Genomic DNA, 21,839 nt, shown 5'->3' on the forward strand with positions numbered 1-21,839 from the left:
ATCGTTGTATGGCTTCGGCCGTCACGGCTTCCGTCGGGTCACGCTGAGAGAGGGATCGCATGGCCTTGAACAGTATACAATAACGGGGTGAGATGTAGCCTTTAGCCGGCTGCCGTGCCGTTTTACGAACAACAGATTTTGGAACACGTGTCGGCGCTTCAAGTGACTGATACAAATGGCGATTGGATTGCTTACCCAGCAAAGTACTCCCCCCCACCCTAGTCAAATACCATGCGTTTTCATGACGGTATCCGTTCAAATGGAACAACCTGATTTATTCTATCGATTGTTTTCCACATTCGGTACGGTGCGGGGGGAACCGTTCTAAAACTTACTCATAGCCACTACCTAGCGTAAACAAAAACATCGATCTCGCAGAGACACACACAGACTTTAGAAATGTTGATGAAAAAACAGCAACTGTGTTTGTGCATATGTTTATGTATTATTAATTAACAGCTGTGCTATACTCGGCAAAACTCGAGCAAGTGCACTGCAATACCATTTATGCGTCTCTACACTTTGTTTCTAGTGCCGTCCGAATCCGTACTGTGTAGGACATTAAACAGCAAACTAGCCTTAGGTAAAAACCAAACAATAGTTAAACATCACGCACAGACGTGACGGAAACCGGATTTCGACGAGTTACGAGCGTGTCAGTTTCGCATTTCGCTGGCAGATTCCCAACGGTTTCTAGCGCCTCTCTAAACGAGAATCCGATGAACATGAACTGGTAAGGTTTATGGTTGTGCAACGTTGTCAGCATGCACGTTGTCGATGGTGCGGTGGTGGGTTTCAATGAGATGAGATCCGTTCTACAGTGTGGAGTTTCAACGGAAACAGACGACTATTTCCTCAAAACTCGCACGGAGAATTAGCTCATTCTCATTAGATTCTCTGCTCTATATATTGTTTCTATGGAACGGTTTTGCCTTTCTCATATAGAAAGGCTATACAACCACTGCAAAACCCGACTTTTGAACCGAGGCCCGGAAGGCCGAATGTCATTTACATTTCGACTCAGCTCGACGAACTGAGCAAATGTGTGTGTGTGTGTGACAAATATAATCTAGATCCGAATTCTGGTTCCGGAATAACAGGATGATATGCACCAAAAAAGTGAGTTTCACAAACTAAGACTCAAATTTAAGGTCTCATGGATCCAAACAAAGTGCCGGAATTGCATATGTACCCAACTTGATAGGCTGATGTGCACCAAAAATATGGAAATAGTGCATTAAAAATGTGAATATAATGTCATTCACTTTTCTCGGAGATGACGATTTTCACAAACTTAGATTCATATAAAAGGTCCTCTGGCCTCATACAATGTTCCGGAATTTCATTTGGATCCGACTTCCGGTTCCGAATGTGAAAATAATGTCACTCACTTTTCTCGAAGATGGAAGTTCTTAAGATGTCAAGAGTATCCCAATTTTCATTCGGATCAAACCCCTGGTTCCGGAGATAGGGTGCTCTGTATGAAAATTTCAATTTCAGAAATACTTTGTTCATAAGTTACCTCTTTATATTGGCGAGTGATTTTCTCTAGTTGGCAGACCATGAGACTCTGTAACCAAATAAACCATTGATAGTCCAATAAATGATTTGCTAAATTTTATCCAAGTCCGACTACCGATTCATTTTTTTCTCCAAAATTCAAATCTTCATAGAGAATTGTAAATAAATTGGTTGGTCATATTAGTGTATGGTTGAATGAACCGAATGTCACTACGTCGATATCCAGCTTTCGGTTCCGAAAGTACCGGCAATAATAATCAAATATGATAAAATGGAGCTCACTTCACTTTCTCACATATGATTGAATAGATTTTCACTAACTTAAATTCAAATGTTGTGTATCAATGTAGTAGTATTATGGAACAGAAATTAAGAAAACTATAAGACCTTCCATTTGAATCTTAGTTTGCGAAAATCGGTTGAGTTGTTTCAAATCTAAGTTTGTGCAAACTTTTTCTTAAAATTTCACATATTACCATATAACTCCGGAACCGTAAGTTGGATCCAGATGAAATTCAATAGCAGGCTATGGAACCATAAGAACTTTTATTTGAATCTTAGTTTGTGAAAATCGGTTAAGCCATCTTTGAAAAAAGTGAGTGTATATTTTTTCCATTTTTGGTACATATCATCCTATATCTCCGGAACCGGAAGTGTGATCGGGATGAAATTCAATAGCAGACTATGGGACCATGAGACCTTCATTTGAATCGTAGTTCGTGAAAGTCTGTTCAGGCACCTCTGAGAAAAGTAAGGGCATATTTTGATTACACACACACACATACACACACACAGACATTTGCTCAGTTCGTCGAGCTGAGTCGAATGGTGTATGATATTCGGCCATCCGGGCCTCGGTTGAAAAGTCGGTTTGCATAACCTTTCTATATGAGAAAGGTAAAAAACTGTATGCTTTCCTGATATGCACTAGTATTAATGAATATTTCCTATTTATACATCGAGATATCCGAAAAGTACTTCATTCCTCAATTAGCGGGTCTATTATAATAGTATTTTTTGGGCATGAGATATGTTTAAGGCTTGAATTGAATGAATATTTAAATTGAAACTAAACAGAGGCGATTCGAGCCTTTTCCAAAAACCGGGAATTTTTATCTCGCAAACCGGAGAAAACTGGAAAATTGAAAGCGTCAATTCACTTGCCACCCTGCATGTCTCGTCGAACGAAAAGAAAAAAGAAAAGGAAAGAAAAATAAGTTATTTGTAAAAAACTTTTACTTGTCCAAAACTGATTTCCATCTAGTGGAATTTTAATAGATCTTGAAAAATCACCATAGGGAAATGAAATTTCCGAATTCGAAAAAATTTGTTTGATGCCAAAAGTCTTAGGGTGAAGCCAGTGTGAGCGCGACACGCGACGCGAAGCGAAGCGATGCGAAACTTGACAGATCGCACGGAGTCGCGCAACAGAGCTCCGTCTATTCAAGTTCAGCAGAAAAATGACATGTATGTCAGAGTGAGTACGATGCGATCGATCAGTAGTCGCTTCGCAACGCATCGATATCACTCTGACATACTTGTCATTTTTCTGCTCAACTTTTTTTAAATCGACTTTCTGGTACCTGTAATGAGGTGCCGATGGGAAACAATAAAGTTGCTTTGCGAAACGACAATTGTTTTATTATTTTTCGCAAATTATATCTTCAATATTGTACTTTGCAACTTGAATACAGCCCGTCTTGGTATTGCTTATAGAAAACCGCACCTAAATCATAAAAAAAATGTGTATTTTTATAAACCAGAGATTTTGCTTCGATTTTGTTTTCAAAATTTCGCATCGTCTCGATGTCGAAGAATAATTTATTCAAAATTTCATGAGTACTACAAAAATAATAAATTTCTCGATGGACAACCCAGACTAATTTTAAAAAGAGGTTGTATTCTAATGAAATATGAATTTTCTCGATTTAGTTCCTCATATATCTCGTATCATTTAGGAAGTAGCTTTTTTATTGGAGAATAATATTTAATTGCTCAGATGCATTTATTTCTATAAAAGCAAAAAAATGGTCGAAAATTGTAAAACTAAATTTCCTCAGGAAACTTTTTCAATTATCATCTCTCGAACATTCTCAAACATTTATTAAATTCTTTATAACTTGGTGTTTTTCTGATATAAAATTTTAAAAAATCGTATGGTAAAATAACTAAGAATTTTGAAAAATTAATTTTATTTTCGATTTCATGAAAAATTGGAAGACTTTTCAGCTACAATATATAAAAAAAATCGCTTTTTCGAGGTATTTGAATTTTGAGTGTTCTTTTCAAAATAAAATAAAATTCAACAGTACTAATTTTTTTTCATGGACTTTAGAGCAAATTCATCAGCTAGAAGTTCTATATGGAAGATCTATAATAGAGCAGAAACTGAAACAAAAGTATCCCCAGCGAGCCGTTCTAGTTTTATTTATTCGACCAGTTCTTCTGTCAAATTTAAAACTGGTCTACGATGCCGTTCTATTTTTTGTATATTTGAAACACGAGTAAAACACTGTTGGGGCTGCCAGTTTTTCTTGTTATAAAAAATCAGATTTAAATTTTGTAACTGACATAAATTCTGCATCTAGAACTAGAACACTACTGAATATGCCCTTATAATTACCTAAAACTTTGCCCACCATACACCAAATCGATCGGACCCACCGTTTCTGATACATATATAATTGAAAATTTTCAAGGGATTTTTTCTCAATCCCTTCTCAAAAGTAAGGCTAGAGTAAAAATGATAAACTTCTGATGCAAATTGTTTCTTTTGATGATTAAGAATGCATATTGAGCCAAATAAAAAAATACAAGAAAAAACTACCTTCGATTTGGTATGGAATTGTTCTGTTGTAATATGTTTTTTTATACAATCAAAAAACCTCTAAATGTTCACATTCTGCGACGATCAGTCGTCAATCGTGACTCGAATCGTCATCAGAATATTGTATTGCACCAGTACTAGCCAAAAAGTCGTTACACAAATAGTGTAAACTTTGCGTCTGCTTAGCGGTTTAAATTGAGCTGCTAAGCGAAGATGTCAGTTCAATTTGAACTGCTTGAAGCCCTGATGATGAGCTGAAGACGAAAAGTGAATATAATTGAAATAAAATAAATGCTTTTTTGTACAAACCAAAAACCCCTAAATGTTCCAAAAAGTGTGTAGATCTGAGATAAATTACGTCCTTACCAAATTAAGTGATATATAGAGAAGAAAAGAAAACTTTTGCGTTTTTTTTTCATCCGATAATTCACAATGAAATTGAAACATTTTCATTAACCAATTATTATCCGAGGTTCTTAAAGTTTTAATCGAATGAATTGATATCATCATATTATTTGTTGAAGATTATGTGAAACGCCACTTTTTGCCTTTCTCTATAGAAAGGTATTAGAATTGTTGGAAAAAACGACTTTCGAACGGAGCCTCGGAGACCCATAGTGTTATATACCATTCGACTCAGTTCGACGAGATCGGAAAATGTCTGTGTGTGTGTGTGTATGTGTGTGTGTGCACTTTTCGAAAATATTTGAACGCGCTCAATTTTCTCAGAGATGGCTGAACCGATTTTAACTAACTTGGGCTCGTTTGAAAGCTACTGTCGGGACATTGATCAAGTTTGAAGATCAAATGGCTGTGACTTTTGGTTCCGGAGATATGATTGTATAAGTGACGTAACCGACAAAAAGCGTTGTATTTGAACGCGCTCAGTTTTCTCAGAGATGGCTGAACTGATTTCAACAAACTTGGGCTCGTCTGAAAGCGACTGTCGGGCCATTGATCAAGTTCGAAGATCAAATGGCTGTGACTTTTGGTTCCGGAGATATGATTGTATAAGTGACGTAACCGACAAAAAGCGTTGTATTTGAACGCGCTCAATTTTCTCAGAGATGGCTGAACCGATTTTAACAAACTTGGGCTCGTTTGAAAGCTACTGTCGGGCCATTGATCAAGTTCGAAGATCAAATTGCTGTGACTTTTGGTTCCGCAGATATGATTGTATAAGTGACGTAACCAACAAAACACGTTGATTTTTACCGCTCTTATACATATAAGGGTGCCACAATTTTGGGATCACCTTTATTTTCGTTAAGCTCTAGTGCTCAAAAGTTTAAGCACCTCGAAAAAAGCCTTCATGCAAAATTTGAGCTAAATCGGACATGCGTAAGGGGTGCTGCCCGGTGGTAAAGATTTGACAATTTTCGATCTTGAAGAAGCACCAGGGAGTACATGAAATTTCCAAAATCGATAATTTTTTTTGATGCCGAAACTCTTAAAACTGCATGAAACATCGAAATTTTGTGTCATCTCAAAATAAAACTTTTTTGAAAAAATCAACTTTTTGGGACTTAGAAAAATTATCATATTTTTTCTAAGTCCCAAAAAGTCGATTTTTTCAAAATTTTTTTTTTCGAGATGACACTAAATCTCGACGTTTCATGCAATTCTAAGCCTTTTGGCATCAAAATTTTTTTTTCGATTTCGAAAATTTCATGTACTCCCCCCTATGGTGATTTTTCAAGATATATGAAAATTTCACTAAGTGGACTAAGAAGGCTTTTTTTAGATTAGCATCACTGTTCTCATACATATAGGCAACGCAAATGTCAAGCACTAGTTTGGAAAAATGATGCTGTCTGTGTGACATAAAAACTGAAGCATGCTTCTGTGAACTACTTGAATCGATCTGAATCAATTGGTGTCAAAATTAGTATCTGAAATTATATAATAAAAGTATGAAATATATTTTCATGAGACTGTTATGAAAGAAGAGAAAGGCATTATCACACCACTAGGTGGATTAAGAATGGTTTTTATTCTGTTTTTATCGTGAAGCTGTTAGATGTTGCAGTTCCACAGTAAACATGTTTTGAAAAAAATACATTTTTGCATATGATATATCATACGCTAGGATGAGTTAAATGTTAGATTCAATACTGTGTAAGAATAACAACTATTTCTTTGATTTATTATGAAAATTCGGAGTGATCTTTGAAATCATTAATATCCCGTCGGTTCAACTTCGTTAGCCCTGTTTAAGGGTCGCCACTTCGTCGAACTGAAGGAGAAACTAATTGCTTCCCATAAATTTGCATGGTCATTTGGGCCACCAAAGGAATCGTAAATGTGCTCGTTAGTCACAATCGTCTTCTCCTATGCTACAAACAAAGAATAAGGAGTGTAGGTTTATGAGAAGGGTTTTTGGTGTTTCATAACTGCATCATTACCGGGTCCAACGCATCTCCGATAAGTGAAAACTCGTTTACGATCTCAATAGCTAGGAGCGGGTCAATCATAGTGAAAAATATGATTATTATTTCCAAGGCCTACAACACTATAAGTATGGGGTAGAAAAGCGAAAAAAGTTCGTATAAACATCTTAATAATAAACTCTACCGTCCTACCGAGATTTTGAACATGATGTTCATTGTTGATATTAAAAAAAAGGGCCGGCAATCCACAGAGAGCTGTTTATAATGGAACATTTATCAATAAAAATGTTCCACACAGAATGCATTGCCTATATTTCCAGAGAAGGTGATGTTTAATTGCTAATATACTGCACTCTACACCCATATTTACGGATACCGACGGATTGACTCATTCAAGAAAGAAATTTACGTTGTCACGCACGGCTGCACTTCTGGTGCCATGAAAAACTGGTGTCATTTATAAATGCAAATGAGCTTGCACTCCGACGCAAAAGAAATAAACGCAGCTGTCAGACGATGCTGTACCCTGTGACTTCTGTATGTTCATTATATTTATTTTGCAGTGGACAATTAGCTTATCAAATCATACGTATTCTTTCACGAAAGATGCGTGATCTCTTTCTTTCAATTGTTTATCCTAAAATGATTAAATGCATCTAACGATAGAATATTTAGTGTATTTCAATAATTTCAGTTTTCAACTATGAACCAATACCGCTGGCAATAGTTTGAAATTTGTGAAAACTCGAAGCGAATGGAACTATTACAATTTTACCCCTAGAGTCAGTGGATCGAGCAGAGACAGCAGATCTCACTCTAACTAATAGTTTCGAACTACTTTCAAGGTGAAATGTACTCTCAAAAATTTGTAACCGCTTGAGTTGACCGAATCAGCGCACAAAGCATAACAAGAAAAACCGACACATAGAAACCAGGAATATTTTCAGTGATTGAGTGCAGTGGGCTCGCCACTCGTTTTGTTGGCTTGTAAATAGACTCATTGATTCGTAATGTATTTTTGAATCTTTCACACTTTGAATATATCCTTATTCAATCCTTATTGCTAGTGATTACTATTACACTAGAACTATGAATCATGAGTAATTATGATTGACTAACATGAGGTTATATGTGTTTGTATTGCCTAACTTGCTTACCATGTATGTATATGCCTGAGTTTAGTAGCAAGCATGGATTATCCTGCAAAAGAACGATCGAAGACAAGAAAACATTCAAGTATTTTCGGTATCTTTGACAGTACAATCTGAAATAACACCTATTATATGATATTATACAGTCATGCATTATTGCTTCAGTAACATCAATGTATTGAATTCGAGAGATTCGGGCATCACTAGCATTATAAACGACAGTTATTTAGAAAATAAACGATTTCTTACAATACCCATTTTATTTTATTCAACTCGTTTGTATTTCAACACAAAATCCAATGCTGCATAAATTCGTGCCATTATTTGATATGTAATTTTTGCTCACGATACAATGCCACCATGCCCATCGTGCATCTCTTACACCATCTCAATACGAAACAGCAGCGCGCAGGCAATAAAAAATACGAAAAAGTTTATGTGAACTTTTTCAAATATCGGTTGTTTTGGCTAAAGTTTTATAATTTCTAGTTACATTTTCAGATTCTTTGTGAAATTCTGCTACAAACACTACCTTTCAGTTCTGAAACCATTCCCATTCCATTGAATGGAACAGTAACCGTTTATACATTCCAAAAACCAATTACGACTCGGCAAAGCAAAATTTCAAAATTCTAAGAATACTTAGTTGTGATAAATTTAATTGCGAAAACTTAAGTGTTTTTAGTATTCGAAAATCGGCCTAGTTTTTGAATAATTGATCAAAAATGCTACGCGCGCATTCCGATACATTTCACCTTAACTCCCATATTGACGGAGCTAGGGTGGTTCGATTGTTCTTCATTTTGTTTGCTTTTTGAAGCAATCGCTCCATTTATAGATTCAAAAAAATCAGAGATGTTTTAGGCATTGCCAGGAAAGATTACAATTTCCTTGCATCAAAAAATACTCTAAAAATATAAAACATATTTTTGCACACGTCCGATTTTGTTGTCACTCAGAATTTTTTAATAATAAATGAATAATTTTCGACCACGTGGAATTGCTTCGGCTTTATATGTTTTTGTAATGTGAAAAAGCTCAAGATTTGAGTTTTTCTAAAAATGCATTAAGGGGGAAATAGGATCTAAATGAAGAAAAAATCATTATTTTAGCTATTTTTTTTTGCAGAATTATCGTTCAACAAAATAAATTCAAATGTTTTGCATGATAAAAAGCATCATTCGAACAACATTCTGTATTTTTTTCGTGGGAATGTATTGAGAAATAAGTCGGTGAAGGAGTATTTTTGAGGACGCTTCTTAAAAATCATGATTTGCCGGGTCCACTGTATCTGAGCGCAGACTAATCAGAAGTCAACAAATCAAAGCAGCATAGTTAGAGTAAAAGTTTTTCTAGACCCCAACGTTTCTGTTTGATTTTTTTTAAATTTTTTATGGTTGTTCAAAATGAAAACTACGATTTTCCATGAAAAAATCCGACATTTTGTAGCTGCAATACCTTCTCAAAGTAACGTAACAACGAAAAGGAACACGTTGGGGGCTGGTATTTTACGTATAGAAAGTGTGTGCAAATTTGAAAAAAAATGGTGCAGTTGTTTTTGAATGACGATAGACACGGTCTTTCAAAATCTGCTTTCGAGAAAAACGCGTTTCAAGTGTTTTTTCTATACAATCAATGGAATCAATTTAATACTGAATGGAGCCCGATAGGTTTGAAAATTTAACAGAAAATGTTTTACTATAAGAAAATACAATGAAAATAATAAATAATTGTTCAAAAGATTTAGACCCTACCCGCCCCTTAACAATCAACCATGCGTTTCAATTAAAGTTCTATTAAAAGGAAACGCATGGTACATAGCTACTAGAGCTAAGCACCATGCTTTTCCTTCTAATAGAGCTTTAATGAAAACGCATGGTTGATTGTTATATATTTTAGAAAAAAATAAACATTGTGATATTTTAAAAAATAAAAAGGTACAACACACCATCAAAAATTATTTATTTAATACCAAAAAAATACAGTGTTTCAAAAATTTTAAGTTTTTGGTTACTTTCAAGAATCGAAGAGAAAATAGGTTTTTTTTACTGAGACTTTGTTCACAGTCCAGTATGCTTTTGATTATCGAATCCTACAGTAGTGTTTAATTACTATCAACAATTCGCCATTTATGCTTATGTCGTTTTCGCTTGAGAAAACTGAAACTGACCAAGGGTAGTTTCATCAAACAAACACTTTTCACGAAACTCTGTTTTTTTTTTTTTTTTTTTTTTTTTTTTTTTTTTTTTAAATAACTATTTATTGGAATATGAGTTAAAATTAAATTATTAAGATTTAAATTGGGTGTTCAGCCACAAGTGGTGACTTTTCAGCCCTGTTATATATATATATATATATGATTTGGTTATTACCATGAAGACATCATTTGCTTCCGCAATTCTGAGATTTTTGTGTAGGGAAAATTCTAAACCTACTTGTATTGTGTAATGGGGAAAAGGAACTTATATACTAACTTACTAACTAATACAGAGAGCGAATCGATTCAATTGAAGATTGCATCGATTTTTGTCGGAATTTGCTTATAATATTATGTGACATTACATCTAATGGTTCTATATTTGTGAGTCTGTGTAACTCATTTGTACTAAACCAGGGAGGACGCTTCAGAATCATTTTCAGAATTTTATTCTGAATCCTTTGAAGCGTTTTCTTCCTGGTGGAACAACAGCTTGACCAAATTGGTACCGCATAAAGCATGGCTGGTCTGAAAATTTGTTTATAAATTAACAATTTGTTTTTTAGACCGAGCTTAGAATTTCTGTTTATAAGAGGATATAAACATTTAATATATTTATTACACTTTGCCTGGATTCCTTCAATGTGATCCTTGAAAGTGAGTTTTTTGTCATACGTTAAACCTAAGTATTTAGCTTGATCAGACCATGTCAATTCCAAGCCATTCAATTTGAGAATGTGATTATTGTTTGGTTTAAGAAAAGAAGCTCTTGGCTTGTGAGGAAAGATAATTAATTGCGTTTTTGCTGCATTTGGTTTAATTTTCCATTTTGACAGATAATCACTGAAAATATTTAAACTTCTTTGTAGGCGACTGCAGATCACTCTTAGATTTCTACCTGTGGCTAACAGACTTGTGTCGTCACAGAATAGCGATTTCTGACAACCAACGGGTAGATTTGGAAGATCAGAAGTGAAAATATTATACAAGATTGGAGCTACACTCGAACCCTGCGGAACACCGGCTCGTACGGGTAGCAATTCAGATTTACAATTCTGATAGCTAACCTGAAGAGTACGATCAGTTAAATAATTTTGAATCATTTTGATCAAATAAATAGGAAACTGGAAATCAGACATTTTTGCTATTAAACCTTTGTGCCAAACACTGTCGAATGCTTTTTCTATGTCTAGAAGAGCAACTCCAGTGGATAACCCAGAAGATTTATTTGCTTTTATCATGTTCGTTACTCTGACAAGTTGATGAGTAGTTGAATGTTCATGACGAAATCCAAACTGCTCTGGTAAAAAAATTGAATTCTCATTTATATGAGTCATCATTCTTAACAAGATAATTTTTTCAAAAAGTTTACTGATAGAAGAAAGTAAGCTAATTGGGCGATAACTTGATGTTTCTGCTGGGTTTTTATCAGGTTTTAGGATAGGAATTACTTTAGCGTTTTTCCATCTTTTTGGGAAGTAAGCTAATGAAAAACACTTGTTGAAAATTTTAACCAGGAGTCTCAAGGCAACATCGGGAAGATTTTTAATAAGAATATTAAAAATTCCATCATTACCAGGAGCCTTCATGTTTTTAAGTTTTCTAATAATTGATTTAATTTCATCAAAATTCGTCTCAATAATGTCATCGTGTGATAACACTTGAGTTGAAATATGATCATATTTCAGTGAGACTTCATTTTCAATAGGACTCACAACGTTCAAATTAAAATTGTGGACACTCTCGAACTGCTGAGCAAGTTTTTGAGCTTTTTCGCCATTTGTAAGAAGTATTTGATTTCCTTCCTTGAGAGCAGGAATAGGTTTCTGAGGTTTCTTAAGAACCTTAGAAAGTTTCCAGAAAGGTTTAGAATATGGTTTAATTTGTTCAACTTCTTTAGCGAAATTTTCATTTCGCAAAAGAGTAAATCTATGTTTAATTTCTTTTTGTAAATCCTTAACTATGTTTTTCATAGCAGGATCACGAGAACGTTGATATTGTCGTCGACGAACATTCTTCAACCGAATGAGCAGTTGAAGATTGTCATCGATGATAGGAGAATTTAATTTAGTTTGAGCTTTGGGAACTGAAAGATTTCTAGCTTCGATAATATAATGATTCAAATTATCAATTGCTGTGTCGATATCCGCAGAATTTTCTAAAATAGTTTCATGATCCACATGATTTTCAATGTGAGATCTGTAATCCAACCAATTTGCTCTATGATAGTTGAAAATAGAACTAATTGGATTAATTATAGCTTCGTTGGAAAGTCTGAATGTTACAGGAAGATGATCTGAGTCAAAATCAGCATGAGTAATCGGTTCACTACAAATGTGACTTTGATCTGTTAGAACCAGATCAATTGTAGACGGGTTTTTCACGGAAGAGAAACAAGTAGGATTACTGGGATGAAGAACTGTAAAGTAACCAGCTGAGAGTTGATTATGAAGTATTTTACCATTACTGTTATTTTGCCTACAATTCCACTGGACATGCTTAGCATTTAAGTCCCCTATTACGAAAAATTTCGATCGATATCTTGTAAGTTTTTGCAAATCGCCTTTAAAGAAATTTAATTGTTCGCCGGTGCATTGGAATGGCAAATATGCTCCAGCGATGAAATAAATTCCATGAATGGTTTCAACTTCGATTCCCAAGCTTTCAATAACTTTAGTATTGAAAGAAGGTAAAATTCGATGTTTAATTTGCCGTTGGACAAAAATGGCAACTCCACCACCAATTCCAGTAAACCTGTCAAATCGATGAACCACATAATGTGGATTACTTTTCAATTTTACATTTGGTTTAAGAAAAGTTTCTGTCACAATGGCAATATGAATTTTGTGAACTTTGAGAAAATTATAAAATTCATCTTCACTCGATTTCAAAGATCGAGCATTCCAATTTAAAATATTCAAATAATTATTTAACATCACTGTTAAATTTTAAATTCATTATAATATTATTTGCAAATTTCCATCCGATTTGAAATGCTTCAAAAAGTGATGAAGTCGAATTCATTTGGATGATCATTTGAAAAAGTTGATCTTGTAGGTAGATCATTTTATTTTCAGTTATATCGCCTAAATCGACTTCATTTAAAGAAGCGAATGGCATTGAAGGAATATTTGTAGGTAGACTGCCATTAGAAGAAGATGATTTGGCCGGTCTACCTATTAATAAATTGTTTTCGTTAGAAGAAGAACTGCAAGGCGGTCCTGTGTTTTGATTATTTACATTAGAAGAAATAGGAGATAGATTTCTACCTAATATACCAGCATAAGTGAAATTAGAAGAAGATGATGACGAGGTCGATCTACCTGTCAATAAATTGTTTTCGTTAGAAGACGAATTGGCAGGTGCCTTAGAAGAATTTTCAGGTATGTTCTGTAAATTTAAGGTCGTTGATTTGACTTGTTGTCTAAGCGAACGAGCGTTTAAAATTTTTTCCCTGACAGGACATTTCAAATAATTGGATTTATGATTTCCATTGCAATTTGAACATGAAAATTTATCAGTGGTTTCATTCATTGGACAAGCGTCTTTCGAATGCGATTTACCACAATTCAAACACCGTATATCCATATGACAATTTTTGGTTCCATGACCGAAGCCTTGGCAACGACGACATTGCGTTAAGTTTGCAATACGATTATGCCGTTTATAATGTTCCCAATGAATTTTAATGTGGGAAATGAAACGTACTTTTTCTAAAGTTTTCAAATTGTTTACATCACTTCGATTGAAGTGTATTAGGTAAAGTTCATGGGAAATTCCAGAGCGTGGTTTAGAAGTACCATTCGCTCTTTTTTTCATAAGTATTACTTGGGAAGGGGCAAAACCAAGCAATTCTTTTAGTTCATTTTTAATTTCATCAATACTTTGATCATTTGATAATCCTTTCAAGACAGCCTTGAAGGGTCTGTCTGATTTTATATCATATGAATAAAATTTATGAAGTTTTTCGGACAAATATCGAATAAGACGTTCGTAATCTTCCAATCCATCCACCAAGACTCGACATTCTCCTCTTCGTCCGATTTGAAATGAGACTTTTACTTCCGGGAGAAAAGTAGAAAGCTCAGTACGGAATGCTTTGAAGTCGGAAATCATCACCGTCACTGGTGGCATAGATTGATGTTTCTTCCCAGAACGACAAGCGTCCATTTTGGGAATTTTTGAAGAATTTTCTTCTATGTCGCTACAATCGGATTCAGGAAGAATCTCGTAAATATTGTTAGACGGCATAGGATCAACGGTAGGGAAATCCGTCCGTTGTCTTTTATTTTTACATTCAGATTCTATAAGATCGTGAATGTTATTAGAAAAATGTTGAATAACGGATTGTGATTTATTCCGTATTGAATTATTTTTAGCCTTAGGCTTGTTGCCTTTCCGGTTGGACGCAGGCATTTTTGAAATTAATGAAATTTTAAATTAAATTAACTAGGCTAAATTAGTCTTCGATTAGACTCCTAGCTAGCCTTAAAAAAGGCTGATTAATTTCTTAGTCACTCTAATATCACTCTTTGTATCACTTAGTCACTCTAATATCACTCTTTGTATCACTTAGTCACTTAGTTAGTGATTCAGGTAGCCTTGAAAAAGACTGAAGCCTTGAATCAATGAAACTGAAACTCTAGGTAGCCAGAAAAAAAAATTCCAGGAGCCAAGAGCTATACGCGTGCGGTGCGAACGACTGTTCAACACCGACTGACGAAACTCTGTTGATTTCTCACTTAGCAACGGGGGTTTTAGCGAACCTGATATAAAAATCAGGTTCGAAACTGACTCGATTTTCAGTTCAACAACGTTAAAACTAGGTTCGAAACTAGCGTCAATCAAACGGTTTCACAGCAGTTAGGGTGGGCTTAGGTTTGGTATCAAGCGAAAACGACATTAGTAATCTAGCGAAAATCTAGCGTTCTGGGAAACATTTTCAACATACAGTGGCCGTTGTTGTCGGATTCATTATTGCCGGAAACCCGTGATGAACTAAACCCAGAGCATATAGGATCTGGGGACTGATTGGGGCTGTAAACGGTTATCTCGCTCCTGTCGACAGATGGAGCCATACAGTTTTCGGCAAACTTATTGTAGTTACTTAGATCCACAATTTAGAGTCATTTAGCAGACAATCAGTTGAGAACTGCTCCTGCAGGGGCGCTTCGAAAAATGCATGATAAAAGTCATTTGTTTACAATAAAGCTTGCTTCATTTAGAATTGGAACAAACTTTTGCTCATATTGTGGCGCTCCTGGTGGACGGATTTGGAAGTTCTTGGCGCCCACGTGTCGAGAATTTTGTTTACTTCACGTATGATTTTTGACATTCCAATCAACAATCAACATGGAAGCCGAAAGAAGGGAAAAAATTGTGCACAGTTATTTAGAAAATCCATTGTGGTCTGCATCTGAAATATCATATGGCGCGTTATCAAACGGTATAAGGAAACATTGACGACGATTCGGAAGCCTCAAGCCAATCGTCGGAGTGGAACTTTCGACCGGAAACGGCGTGGTGAGATTTTGAAAACGATTAAGAGGAATCCTAATCTGTCGGACCGTGATTTGGCCAGAAAATTCGGTGCTGCCGTGAGGAGAACTCGACTCCGAAGAGGAATCAATTCGTATCGAGCTAGTAAACAGCCAAATCGGACCATAAAACAGAATAGTGTGGTCAAAATTCGTGCTCGGAAACTATATGACCAGGTGCTGACCAAGTTCGACGGGTATCTTCTGATGGACGATGAAACCTATGTCAAGGCTGACTTCGGGTAAATCGCAGGTCAAAAATTTTACTTGGCAACGGCTCAAGGGGATGTTCCAGCCAAATTTAAATTTGTTTTTGCCGACAAATTTGCAAGAAAATTTATGATTTGGCAGGGCATTTGCAGCTGTGGCAAAAAAAAAACAAAGTTTTCGTTACAAAAGAGTGTCTCCAAAAACGAATTTTGCCGTTCATTCGATCCCACGACCATCCAGTAATGTTTTGGCCAGATTTGGCAAGCTGTCATTACAGCAAAGTCGTTCAAGAATGGTATGCAGAGAAAGGGGTCCAGTTTGTTCCGAAAAACCTTAACCCATCCAACTGCCCCCAGTTCCGCCCTATTGAGAAATACTGCGCAATCATGAATAGGATACTCAAGGCAATGGGAAAGGTTGTCAAAGACATCAATCAGATGACGACCTAGTGGAATAAGATAGCTGAAACGATGGACAAAGAAAGCTATGGTCTGGCAAGCAATTTGTAGCTGCGGTAAGATTTCGAAACCCTTCATCACCACTGCTTCAATGAACAGCCAAATATACATCAAGAAATGTTCACAAAAACGACTTCTATCCATGATTCGAAGCCACAAGGATCCTGTTGTCTTCTGGCCAGATCTTGCTTCTTGCCACTACTCGAAATCAACGGTAGAATGGTATACTCCCAAAAGATATGAATCCACCAAATTGCCCACAACTTCGACCAATTGAGGAATTTTGGGCATTAACGAAGGCACATCTTAGAAAAAATGCCTCGGCAGCCGAAACCATTCAACAGTTCGAAAAAGATTGGAAAAAAAGTGTCAAAACTTGTCGCCAAGAAGTCTGTACGGAATTTAATGAGGAACGTTCGCAAGAAGGTGCGCCAGCAGTCTACAATGGCTAAGTAGCAAATGTTGTTGTAGTCCATTATTATCAGTATATTGAAAAAAATTTGAATATCTAAAACTTGTGAATTATTTACAGCGAAATCAAAGTGCGTCCATACTTTCTGGGACAGTCATTATATTATTCGTTCTAGTGCCCACCAACTAGACAAAAATTAATAATCCACATCCAAAGTAGTTCAGTTGGCAAAACGGTTTTCCCGGATTGGAGAAGGTCGCGGACGGAAGCGTATGACGCCAGTTTTTGGATTTCATTTTATCAGTCATAATTTCAGACTGTCTTTTCGTTGAGTAATGGAGAAAAGTTCTGTATTAAGCGTGTTTTCTTGTGGAGTATATGAACAACACTATAATTTTTTTCGAAAGCTCACTCAAAAGTATCCTTTCGAGTCATTTCTAGTTCTGTTTTGAATTCTTGTGTGAGAGCCAAAAACGAAAACATTTTAAATTAGACAGTTTATTTGCGACTTTCAAATTAAGTTTTGGGTAAATTACGACAAAAATTAAGTTTTTGTAATAAAGATGTGCATGACTGAACTGTCGAACAAGGTTTCTCGATCAGAGTACTGAATCTGAACCTGGAAAAAGATTCTTTATCCGAATATAAATTCTGAACGTGCAGCTGAATTCAGTACTTATATTCGGAACATTGATCTGGATTTTATGGACCTGGAGTTAGATTGTGAATCTGAACTCCTGACAGAGACCTTAACCTAGACTCTGGACCTGGATTCTGATCCAGGACCCTGGAGTTGGATATCCGACAAGGTTTCTGGATCTGAATAAAGACTGTCCCAGAAAGTATGGACGCACTTTGATTTCGCTGTAAATAATTCACAAGTGTTAGATATTCAAATTTTATTCAATATACTGATAATATTAGACTACAACAGAATATTATTCTCAACATTTGCTACTTAGCCATTGTAGACTAGCTGGCGCACCTTCTTGCGAACGTTCCTCATTAAAATTCCGTACAGACTTCTTGGCGACAAGTTTTGACACTTTTTTCCAATCTTTTTCGAACTGTTGAATGGTTTCGGCTGCCGAGACATGTTTCCTGAGATGTGCCTTCGGTAATGCCCAAAATTCCTCAATTGGTCGAAGTTGTGAGCAATTTGGGAACCACTGAACTAGAACATAATTGTGATATTGAAATATGAGTACCAGAGCAAACACACCAATGCCATCTGATGGAGTGTTTCCAAAATATAATTTTAACTTATTGATATAAAAAGATGAGGAGGTTTTATGCCTGCTGGAGAGAGAGATGGTAAATTTCAACTCCAGCGGGCTTTTCCCTGCTCCCAAAAGAAAATAAAATAAAACAAATAAAAGTAATACAAGTTGTCCGAAAACTGTATGGTGCTATCTGTTGACAGGAGTAAGACAATCGTTTATTATCAGCTACAATCAGTCGAAACGAGACCCCACTGTATTAATTTTCATTTCAAACACTTTCTAGTAGTGTTGAAATAGATGTGTGTGTGCATAATTTTAATTTGACCTTCCTCTAACATTTGACCTATTACACAGATTCTAGCTCAGTTTCTCACACCGGTGAAACCGGTGAATCTCTCTACAACAATCGCATACGAACAGAATAATTAATATCTGCAGTTGCACTCGCCCACCGGTGAAACTGCGCGTACTATAGTTTGTAGTAGTAAATATTGTGGTTGCTTAAATGTGCCATCGACACTGCAAGCTGCTTCGAAATGCGCAGACAAGACACGGCGTATTTACGGTTTGCTGACTGACTCGTCCGGTTCGTGCCCTGCCGGTAAAACTGGCTGTAGACTTGGACTTGGAACCACCGCAGTTCGTGGTTGTTCGTGTGGCGTTCCGCGACGGAGGAAAACCGGTTTCCGGCGGTGCTACTTACTGCAGTCTTTCACCAAGAGTACGGTGCAAAAAAAAAATAATAATAACAACACAAAACCGTTATGTATAAGTCTCAATGGTAAACAGCGGCACTCGTCGTATGGTACAGGGAACTTTCGCAAACGACAAGTGCAAGTGCACTCCGCGATACGATGTGGGAACCTAATCCGATCTGTTGGTTATACTTTTTCGCGAGCTTGATTCACCTGTGACGGAAATGGAACGCTTTCCTAGGAGCTCTCGTTTCGACTCACAATTCTTAACTGTCGAGTCAGTTTCGTTGATTCATAGGCTGACATCATGCTTCGAATTATAGAAATGATCCGAATTGCGGTTCCCATCATTGAAGAAAATTTGAAAACAACGCTTCTGCGAACGGGAGCTTCGCTCCGTAGACTTTCCTTTTCAGTTACTGCATCCATTGAATCAATATAAAAGCCATTTCAGAAAAGTTTCGTTAATTTTAAAAGCTAATTAAGATGATTATGACTATTGCAACTCAGTGCAACTCAAGCCGTCAACTGAAGATCAAAACAATTCAATTTACATCAGAAGGCAATGCATCACAAGTACGGCTGACGGTGATGGTCTATCAAATAATACAACTTATTATATGCCTACATACAACGAAGTGTGAAATCACTGTCAACAGAATCGCATTCCACGCTGCATACGACAAGTCAGGCAACAACTGTTTATTTTTTATTTTTTGTATCGCCTAGCGATTTATATTTCAACATTTTTCTTCTTTTCTCTTCCATTCTTTCAGTGCATGACGGCATACATCGAGTTCGAGATCTCCGAGGGTGCGTACGAGGTATCCTGTCCGGATGCGATGTGCCCCGCCCAGGGAATTATCACCATAGGCGAAATTACGTCGCTGGCATCGCCATCGCTGGTGGAGAAACACCACCGGTATCGACTGAATAGAGGTAAGTACTGGAAAAAATGGTTAGATGGTTTTATTTTCAAAATGTTTTCCGTAACGGTTTGGTGTATGTTTTAATCATAATATCTTTGCATCTTCTATTTACATCATTTATCTCCGGAAAGATGAAGTTTTGATGGAGAAGAAAAACTTCTTAATCAACATAACTAACTAAAAACATTTTTGTAATGACGAAAATTTGTCATCAACTCATTTTCTATCAATTCTCAAAAAGCCTTCTATTGAAAAAGCGGGTAGTTCGAGTTCGAATCAAACTGACACGATTTCATTACACTTTCGAATATTGATAATCGTTCTAATTTGTTGATTCATTATGTGGATTGTGTAACACATGGACAGAAAAATCCCGGACATAACAAAGAGAGAACGATTTTTTTTTCAAAATTAACTTCATTCATAAACGTAATCTACATCAAAAGCAACGCAATCATTCAAGCGCCGTTCTAACATTTCAATACCACTTTTGTAGAATGATTTATCTTTTGCCACAAAATAGGCCTCAGTTTCAGCGTCAACCTATTCATTTGTGCGAAATTTCTCTCCTGCGAGCATTTTTCCACGTCTGCGTTTCGTTGCAATTTCAGCCTGCAGACATTCCAATAACGCTATTCAATATTCACTGTTAATGGTATTTCCTTTCTCAAGATATTCGATAAATATTACACCACGGACATCCCAAAATACCGCGGTCGTAACCTTTCCAGCCGATTGTTGTGCTTTCGGACGCTTTGGACGAGGCTCACCAGTTGCAGTCCATCGCTCAAACCTAATGTCATATACCAATCGATTCAGCTCGACGAACTGAGCAAATGTCCGTGTGTGTATGTGTGTTGTCAACTAAGATGTCGAGATTTCAGAAATGGCTGAACAGATTTTGATCAAACTAGTCGCAAATGAAAGGTCTTCCCGTCACCCAGAACGCTATTGAATGGTTTTGAGATCGGATGTTTACTTTTTGAGTTATACGAAGTTTTACGTAAAAATGTGACAGTATCTGTCACAATTGACATTGAAACCAGAATATATTTTCAGACTTAGATTCCGCACGGTAATACCTATCCAACAAGCCATAGATTGGTAAAATCCGTGCATTTTTAACGGAGATATCGAAATTTTTGTGTATGCGACTTTTTCCCCTATTCCAGCAGTAGAAGTTTTGAGCGCTGTCTGGCAAAGAAATGCTTGGGAGCAACATTAAACACGATTTTTTATACTGTCACATACAATTGTTTCTAAGTACCCAAAAGACTGTGTACAGCATGATATTTTGCCTCGGATCGATTTTATCACGGTTCGTTTTTGGCAACATAATCGTTCGAATATGACATATGTTAATCAGATGATGGCAGAATTTTCGAGTTGAAAGCAATTCCATAATTATATTGATTTAAACTACTTACAGCAATAAATGCTGGAAGAACATAACAGCTGAAAAGAACATTCGGATCAGTTCGTCGAGATCAGCAAATGCGTGTGTGACAAATAATTTCACTCATTTTTTTTTTGAGATGACTCAACCGTGATGGTATGTGAAATGAAATTAAAACTGTGTAACAGATTTTTCTCGTAGATGGCTGAACCGATCTAAGATTCAAAAGAAATCTAAGAATCATCTAAGATTCAAATGAAAAGTTTTAAGATTCTATAAAACATCTTGTTTTTCAGTCAGATCCAACTTCCGGTTTCAGAGATACAGGGTGATTAAAGCTTGCTTAATTTAGAATTGGAACAAACTTTTGCTCATATTGTGGCGCTCCTGGTGGACGGATTTAGAAGTTCTTGGCGCCCACGTGTCGGGAATTTTGTCAGCTTCACGTATGATTTTTGACATTCCGCAAATCGACTGTACTTTGTAAACAATCAACATGGAAGCCGAAAGAAGGGAAAAATATTGTGCACAGTTATTTGGAAAATCCATTGTTTTTGCATCTAGGCTAGCTAAACCTATGTCAAGGCTGACTTCGGGCAAATCCCAGGTCAAAAATTTTATTTGGCAACTGCTCGGGGGGATGTTTCAGCCAAATTTAAATGTGTTTTTGTCGAAAAATTTGCAAGAAAATTTTTGATTTGGCAGTGCATTTGCAGCTGTGGCAAAAAACGAAAGTTTTCGTTACAAATAAGACAATGACATCGGAACTATACCAAAAAGAGTGTCTCCAAAAACGAATTTTGCCGTTCATTTGATCCCACGACCATCCCGTAATGATTTGGCCAGATTTGACAAGCTGTCATTACAGCAAAGTCGTTCAAGAATGGTATGCA

At 36.3% G+C, this 21,839-nt stretch overlaps 1 protein-coding gene across 3 annotated transcripts in view; it reads left to right on the top strand.

Annotated features, from left to right (window-relative positions):
- Positions 1–21,839, top strand: part of LOC131433908 (uncharacterized) — a 289,089-nt gene that overhangs the window by 232,614 nt on the left and 34,636 nt on the right. For all 3 annotated transcript variants that reach the window (XM_058600522.1, XM_058600521.1, XM_058600523.1), the window contains one exon: positions 19,398–19,560. In XM_058600522.1, the coding sequence (XP_058456505.1) occupies positions 19,398–19,560 (163 nt within the window). The remainder of the gene's footprint in view (positions 1–19,397; positions 19,561–21,839) is intronic.

Source organism: Malaya genurostris, chromosome 3 (genome assembly GCF_030247185.1).
Source record: "Malaya genurostris strain Urasoe2022 chromosome 3, Malgen_1.1, whole genome shotgun sequence".
NCBI lineage: Eukaryota > Metazoa > Arthropoda > Insecta > Diptera > Culicidae > Malaya > Malaya genurostris.